This window comes from Tympanuchus pallidicinctus, unplaced genomic scaffold (assembly GCF_026119805.1).
Source record: "Tympanuchus pallidicinctus isolate F22 unplaced genomic scaffold, pur_lepc_1.0 scaffold15, whole genome shotgun sequence".
NCBI classification, from domain to species: domain Eukaryota; kingdom Metazoa; phylum Chordata; class Aves; order Galliformes; family Phasianidae; genus Tympanuchus; species Tympanuchus pallidicinctus.
In genome coordinates, this window is record NW_026294669.1 from 20,259,584 (window position 1) to 20,267,866 (window position 8,283).

The following is an 8,283-nucleotide window of genomic DNA, read 5'->3' on the forward strand; positions in this document are numbered from 1 at the left end:
ACTAGGAAAGTACCGCAAGCTCGCATCTTGAACGTGAAATGGTTCGTGAGCAGCGCTGGATTCACCTAAAGTTGCAGCGCAGTAATTGCTGCCGGCAGGGAGCACAATGAGCGGCGTCCTCGGCCGCATCCCAGGGCAGGGGCGGGAGAGCGGGGAGCAGCGCAGGGGGACCCGTCCCCAGCAGCCATTCATTAGAGGGCGAAGCCAGCGCCGGGATTTATTGGTCATCGCGGACCGAGGAGAACTTTGCAGCGTCAATCATCCTGTCTATTACGTGCCCACATATCTCTATCTGCAGATAGACAGCTTGCTTAATCACCATCAACGCTCTGAGTCACGCCTTGCTAAAAACGCCGCGGAAGAAAGCCGGGACGGCGTGAGGAGCGGGAGGGCGGCGGGGACGCGGCAGGGGCCGCACCGCGGGGTGGCCCGAGGGGCGCGTTCCCGAGGCGCGCTCCCTGCGTGCAGGGCTCGCCCAGCAGCGGCCACAGAGCCCTCGGAGCCGCTGCGGCCGGCGCGGGGGAAAAGGTGGTTCTGCGCTCCGGGAGCTGTTTGGAAACGCGTTCATTCAAAGGACGCTCCGCGAGCGTTGGCGCCGGCTGCATTTCAAACCTGCCGCAGCCGGAGCCCGTCGCGTCTAACAGACTTATCGCAACGGCACCGCGAAGCGTGAGGAGCTGGAGAGAGAATCCGCGCCGCGCACCCCGTGCGGCGCTCCTCAGACTTCCCCACCAAGGCGGAAAACAAACCCGTGATGCCGCTGAATAATCTCCCAATAATTGTAGTAATTAAAATCATCCCACAGTCTGCAGTCACCTTCCCTCCCCTGACACAGCCTTCCCTTCAATTGTCACCGCGTCTCGGCGGAGACGAACGGAGCGGGAGAGGAACGGGAGAGGCTTCGCACGCACGGCCCAAACGCGCCGAGCAGAGCGGCACGGGGCGGGCGGGCGTGGCCGCGGCAGCGCTCGGAGCGCGGGAGCACGCGGGGCTGCGGGCGGCGGTGCGAGGCAGGGAGCTGCGGGAGCTGCGGGGGCAGGGAGGTGCGGGAGGCGCGGGCCCGGCCCCGAGCGGCGGTGCGGGAGGCAGAGCGGTGCGGGAGGCCCATCCTGGGCTGCGCGCTGCATAACGAACAGCGCTGACAGCTCTGACAGGGATCGTGGCGGTGCTTTAATTTTCATTTAATTTCCGTGATCTATTCGATCCCGGTGCCCTTTCCCTTTTTGTTAGCTAGGAAAGATTTCTTTCTATCTAAAGCCGTTCTTCATCTTTACCCACAAATGAAAAACTCAACGGCGGAAAGAATGCGGTGGGCTCAACAGGCGCCGGGTCTGTATTTCAGCACCATTCCTACATCTCTCTATCCCCGCTCTGGCACATCGTGGGGCAGCCTCTTCCGAGCCCAAGTTATTCATTTGAGGCCGTATCCCCCCGCGCGTGGCTCTGACAATGAGCGGCGGTGCCCGGCTCAAGGAACGCGGAGTGTCATTGAGGCAGAGGGAGAGAGGGTGGGGGAGAGGTGCTTCAAAAAAAAAGAAGAAAGAAAAAAAAAAAAAAAGGCAGGACTCAATTATGTGCCTGAGCTATGAGCACTTCGCCTTCCCCCTGCCCACGTCCCGCCACCCGGCACAGGTTACGCCGCTCCCTTCCACTTGGGAGGGCTCAGCCCTCGCCCGGCCGCAGCACCCCCGTGCGAAGCCGCGGTCCCCTCCCAGGCACCCACACGGCCGCACCGCGCCCAGCCGCAGGGAAATCGATCTCTTTCGAACTATTTGGCAACCCTTTCCCGGCGCTGCGTTTTGAGCCGCCGCATCTGACGCTCTCCGATGTGAGCCCGCAGCCTTCCAATCAGCGCTAATGAACGAATTGTTCCCGGCCTCAGCCCGGCGCCCGGAACCCGAGTGGGGAGGCGAGGCAGCGGGCAGCGCCGGGCCGGGGAGGGCACGGCCGTGTTCGGTGGGAGCTGCTCTATCAGCGTGCACGGCCAGGGCTTTGCTTTGGTCGTCGTTTTCTTCTTCTTTTTTTCTTTTTTTTTTTTTTTTTTTTTTTTTTTTAACGTTTATGTTGATTTAAACATAATGTATTTATGATGTAAATATATTCCGAAATGAAAACGTCACGGATCAATTGTGAAGGACCCGGATACATAATTTTAAAAAATCAGTTTCAGTTTATATGAGGTTCTCACCCCACTTTCGCTTCTTAGTCAGATTTGTTTATGCAGAATCGACATTTAATAGTGCTAATTGCACTCCAGTTAAATTGCCCTGATTGCAGAAAGGGAAGCAATTTTCGTGCTCTCCGTCTGGGTTTGGAAGAAATTGTTTTATATTCACCTCTTTATAAAGAAGTGGAGATAAGGCACGGAGCCTTCGCGCAAATTGCACTTAGGGGCTGACTGGCAGCATTCAGGCGCTATAATAGAGCATTATTTGGCCGTTTTGAATAATGTAAAGCGTTTGCTGAAAGCCATTCTCCTGAAAATTGCTTTAACTTTTAAAAGGGTGATGATTCACTCTGAACCGGGCCTTTGTTACGTTGTCATTATCCCCCCAAATGTTTTAACAGTCGGCTCGACACTCGAGCATAACACGCCGATCTTTGTTTAAAAACTCCATTTTTGGAGCACGGCACAAAACCCGTCGGAGCTCACTTGACCCCCGAAAGCTTTTAGCGGCGCTCCCCGTTCCCAGTCCCTCCATCCCGGCCGGGCGCGGACGCGCCCGCGGATGCCTTCAGTGCGGGCCATGCTCCTCGGGCGGGCACCTGTTGGCCGCCCCTGGGGCCGCCCCCCCCGCCCGCGCCCCGCCGCGGCCCCGGGCTCAGCCCCGCCGTAGCCGAGGCCGCGCTCGGCGCGGAGAACGGCCTCGGGCGACGAGAGCAAACCGTCCCGGGGAGCCCTCGGTGCGGCGTGCGGTGCGGCCGCGGGGCTCGGCGAGGCACGGAAAGGAAACGATCAAAACCAAGTAGAGAAAAGCGAAACGCCTCGATCGCCCGCGTTCTCCAACTCGCCCCCCGAGCACTTGCTCCGGGGCTTGGCGCTAGGGCAGAATCGAGAAGGAGACGATTAGGGACCGTCACACGGGGACGCGGCCCGCAGGACGTCCCGCCACTCCGCCGTAACGCACGGCGCCGGGGCTGCCGGCTACCCGCGGCGGCCGAGCTCCGCGGGGCTCACAGCGGGGCCGCCCGCCGGAGCGCCGAGCCGGGAGCGCCGTGGGAAAGCGGCGCCCGCCCGGGGTTCGCGGGGCTGACATAACGGAGGGGCCTCCGTCGCACCTCTCGCACGGAAAGGAACGAACGCGCCGCGCCTGCGGCCGCCTCTCACGCTCGCCAAAGCGAACAAACTGAGGCGACCCCGCGCAACGTCACCGAGCGCCGTCCCGCCGCCCGCACCGACGCGGGGCCCCGTCGCGCGAAGCCACGCGGCCGCGCTCCGCCGGCTCCGTGCCCGGCCCCGCAAGCACCGCCGCCGGCCGCGTCCCGGGAAGGGCAGCGCGGCACTAATTGCGGAGCGGCCCGCGGCCCGGCGCGCAGCGCTCTCCGCGCGCTCTGACTGGCACGCGCCCCGCGCCCCGGCGCCGGCACCTCCGCGCGCCTGATTGGCTGCGGGGCCGCTCCGGCCCGCTCCGCCCGCGCCCTCATTGGGCGAGCGCGGCAGCCAGCGGTACTTCAAAGCGGGCGCGCCCCGCACTTAGGCAGAGTTTAGCCCCGCCGAGCCGGAGTGTCCTTGGCGCTGCCGGGGCGGCGCGGGCGCGCACCGAACCCCGTCCCCTCCCGTTCCGCCGCAGCCCGCCCAGGGACGTGCTATGGCTACGTCGATCCTCGGGGTAAGTCGGGGCCGCGCGTTTCCTCGCGGCCGCTGCCTCCGGAAACCTGCGCCGCGGCCGCCGTCGTGCGGGGCCGCCAGAGCGGGGCTGCCGCCGGGTCCCCGTCGGGACGCTGCGGCCGAAGGCGCGCGGGGCCGCACGGAAGCCGCGGTGCTTCCTCGCTTTACTTCTATGAATCGTAACGTCGCCGACCGAGCCGAGACGCGTTTCGCTCCGTTTCGGACCGTTTTTTTGTCCCGCTCGACTCAGCGCCGGTCCCGCGCCCCTGCCTCGCGCCGCACTCCCCGCTCCTTCCTGCCGCGGCGTTTCCGCCCGACGCCGGGCGCTGCCCCGCCGTGCCCCCTCCGGCTCCGTCCCATCCCGCCGCGGGGATTCTCGGCGGGCGCCCGACGTGCGCCGGCTCGGCCGGGCTGCGGCCTCCGGGAGCGCGGCGGGAAGCGAGGCGGGGCGGGCGCCCGCTCCACGCTCCCGGTCGGCGGCCGGACGCGGGGGCGAGGCTGACGGCGGCTTTGTGTCTGTCCTAGGAGGAGCCGCGGTTCGGAACGACCCCCCTGGCCATGCTGGCCGCCACCTGCAACAAGATCGGCAACACCAGCCCGCTGACCACACTGCCCGAGTCCAGCGCCTTCGCCAAGGGGGGCTTCCACCCCTGGAAACGCTCGGCGTCCAGCTGCAACCTGGGCTCCGGCCTGTCGGGCTTCGCGGTGGCCACGAGCAGGGGCTCCGGCGGACTGGGCGGCGGCACAGGCGCGGCCAACAGCGCCTTTTGCCTGGCCTCCACCTCGCCCACCTCGTCGGCCTTCAGCAGCGACTACGGCGGGCTCTTCTCCAACTCGGCGGCGGCGGCGGGCGTGTCCCCGCAGGAGCCGGCCGGGCAGTCGGCCTTCATCTCCAAGGTGCACGGCGCGGCGGCCGACGGGCTGTACCCGCGGGTGGGCATGGCGCATCCCTACGAATCCTGGTACAAGTCGGGCTTCCACTCCACGCTCTCGGCCGGCGAGGTGGCCAACGGCGCGGCCTCGCCGTGGTGGGACGTGCACGCCAACCCGGGCTCGTGGCTGGAGGTGCAGAACCCGGCGGGGGGGCTGCAGGGCTCGTTGCACTCGGGCGCCCCCCAGGCCTCGCTGCACTCCCAGCTGGGCACCTACAACCCCGACTTCAGCTCGCTCACCCACTCCGCCTTCAGCTCCACCGGCCTGGGTTCCACGGCCGCCTCGCACCTGCTCTCCACCGGCCAGCACCTGCTCGCTCAGGAGGGCTTCAAGCCCGTGCTGCCCTCCTACACGGACTCCAGCGCGGCGGTGGCGGCGGCCAGCGCTATGATCTCGGGGGCGGCCGCGGCGGCGGCGGGGGGTGGCTCGGCGCGCTCTGCCCGCCGCTATTCGGGCCGCGCCACCTGCGACTGCCCCAACTGCCAGGAGGCCGAGCGGCTGGGGCCGGCGGGGGCCAGCCTGCGGCGCAAGGGGCTGCACAGCTGCCACATCCCGGGCTGCGGCAAGGTGTACGGCAAGACCTCGCACCTGAAGGCGCACCTGCGCTGGCACACGGGCGAGCGGCCCTTCGTCTGCAACTGGCTCTTCTGCGGGAAGCGCTTCACCCGCTCCGACGAGCTGCAGCGGCACCTGCGGACTCACACGGGCGAGAAGCGCTTCGCCTGCCCCGTCTGCAACAAGCGCTTCATGCGCAGCGACCACCTGAGCAAACACATCAAAACGCACAACGGGGGCGGCGGGGGCAAAAAGGGCAGCGACAGCGACACGGACGCCAGCAACCTGGAGACGCCGCGCTCCGAGTCCCCCGACCTCCTCCTGCACGACGGGGCGGCCGCCGCCCGCGGCCCGGGCAAGGAACCCCCGGGCGGCCCTGGCGACTCCTAGGGATCGCTGCCCGCAGCGCGGCCCGGCCCGGCAGGGACGGCGGCCACCCGACCCCCCGCCCCGAGGGACGCTTCTGCGATTTTTCGTTTTTCGTTTTTCTTTCTTTTTTGTTCTGTTTTCTTTCGGTTTTTTTTCTTCCCCCTGTTTCCTTTTTCCTCTTCTTTCTGTTGAAAGGAAAGCATCCTGAGAGGCTGAAGGTGAGAAACTAAGGCGGCAGGCCGAGACGGTTGCTCTGTATCTCATACCCATCTGTATAAATAGGGGTCGGAGACAAAACAAAACCCAACCCGAGTGTGGTCGCTTATTTTTCCTGTAAATGTGGATCTGTCAGGGGGGTCGGGGGTTTCCTTTTTATTTTATCGGTGAATTCCTGAAATTCAGGGAGGTTTTGGGGCTTCGGTTACTTTTTTTTTTTTTTTTTTTTAATTATTATTTTATTTTAAATTTCTGATGCACTTTGTGGAAGTCAGTATATATGTAAAAGATATTTAAAACTTTGAGTTAACATTTCACTCAAACACACGTAAGTTAAGGTCGCTTAAAGAAATTAAATGCGTTTATCTGTATGGAAAAAAAAAATCTCGACATATTTTCATTTTGGTATTATTAAAGGACTCGCAACCATCCGCTCGCGGCTCTGTCCTTATTGGTGGCCGGGGCGGCCCCGGGCTCGCTCAGGGCTGCGGGGCTGGGAGGGCGGCCGGGGCCCGGCTGCGGGCTGCTGGGGAGAGCCGCCGTGCGGAGCGGGAGAGCGGAGAGCCGGGCCGCTGCTCGGGCCGTTAGTGCGGGGGGATCTCGGGGGAATAAAGCGCTCGAGTCAATACTCCGGAAAAGGCATTTCATGCCTAAATGAAAATCTTGTTAAATGTTATTAATTTTGACTTAGAGCGCGCAGCAGCCCCCTGTGCCTTGTATTCCCTTATTAGGGATTCATGTCTTATCAAATATCTAATTAATCTCCCAGACATCATTTGTTCTGGCCAACTTTATCTCCGCCGGTCCGCGGGGAAAAGCCGGGATACGCTCGGTGACAAAGCTCCCTTGAAGCTCCTTTTAATTGTCCAAATTAACTGCGCCGAATTTGCATGTCAAACGGTAAAGGGCAACCTGAGATAAAATGTAAACGTTTTAAAAGCCCCAAACCGAGCACTCGATTTGATAACGAGGCTTTTTAATGTCCGGGAAGACAACTGCTCCTTTCCTTTTCAAAGCCGGTCGATCTATGCAAATAGCGAATTGGAAATGCTTATGTCCCCATGCAGTCAAATGGTCCTTGCGCGGTATTTGAATATCAGTGGCTCTGCTATTGAAAAGGTTCAAGGATGCTCTCTGACTTCTTTGTGATTACTCAGTGCAGCGTCTTATGCCGAAGAAAAAAAACTCGGGAATAATTAAAGGCCGGGCTAAGGCCTGGGAACACATTTGGGACAGGAATCTCATTTAGACAGCCTCTTTCAAAATAAGGCACAGTTAAATTGACCAGAAGGCAATTATTGAAATGAAAATTATTTTCACTCCCTTTGTCTCCTGACCACCAACCTAACAGCCACGGTATTATTATTAATTTTTTTTTTTTTTAAAGGCAAATTGTTAAATGAGATAATTGTATTATTTAAAAAAAAAGAAAGAAAGAAAGAAAGAAAGAAAAAGAGAGAAGAGACAAAAAAAGGAAAAAAAAAAAAGAAGTTAATTTAGCCCGCCCGCTACAGATCGGAAGGACACCAATATTTTAATCCGCCATAAAATAGGGAGCGCTAACAACACGGGCAAACGGGTTCTGCTGTCGGCCACCTAGACGTCGCCCCAAAGAGAAACTGCGGCGCTGCCGGCCGAGCCCCGCTCCTACGGACCGAGCGGTGCGGGAGGGCTGCGGCGGAGGACGGGGCTGCGGGTCGGGGCGGCCGGAGTGGCAGGGAATGCTGCGGGTGCGGGGCGGGAGGCGGTTTTGTTTTCCATTTATAATAAAACACATCAAAGGGAGCCCATCCGGGTCCGGTTTCTGCTGGGCCGGGGTTACAATTTTCAGCTCAGTGATCAAGGACCTCTTCGCATTGCCTTTGCCCCTTCGGGTCAGTAAACGTCCATCACGGACGGGCTGCCCCGAAACGAAAGAAGGGAGCAGCTCCGGGCCGCAGCGCCGGTTCGTTTAACGGGGAAAATAGACAGCATGTCACCTTTTTAAAAATAAACGACGCCATTCTTTCGTACTTGTCGGCGATAATTATATGGTCTGGGGAACTTTCACACACACAAAAAAAACCGAAACAAAACCAACTAAAGGTACGAGGACAGCAGAATAAATCTCGTTTCTCTCTTCCAGCCGCGGCTCCGGAGCACCCCGCGCCCGGAGGGAGGCGGCTCCGCGCAGCCCACCGCTGCGGGGCTGGTCGGTTTAGGGTTTGGTGGAGGAAAGCAGCGAACGCAACGACCCCGATCGCCGTAACTGCGCCTTTTGCCGTTCGAAAGGAAACTTTCTCCGCGCTTCGCTCGCAGCCATTTCCCCCGCCCCCTCCGAGTGTTTATTTGAAGCTCGAATCACTTAGCGACAAATTCCCTCAAGGGATAACGTTCTTAAC

The 8,283-nt window shown here is 60.9% G+C and overlaps 1 protein-coding gene across 1 annotated transcript; it reads left to right on the forward strand.

Annotated features, from left to right (window-relative positions):
• The first annotated feature begins 3,720 nt into the window (after positions 1 to 3,720).
• SP9 (Sp9 transcription factor) lies at positions 3,721 to 6,333 on the forward strand. The gene is made up of 2 exons (XM_052675454.1): positions 3,721 to 3,830; positions 4,355 to 6,333. Exons 1-2 carry the CDS (start codon positions 3,810 to 3,812, stop codon positions 5,705 to 5,707), a joined length of 1,374 nt encoding a protein of 457 aa, XP_052531414.1. The 5' UTR covers positions 3,721 to 3,809; the 3' UTR covers positions 5,708 to 6,333.
• Positions 6,334 to 8,283: the final 1,950 nt, after the last annotated feature.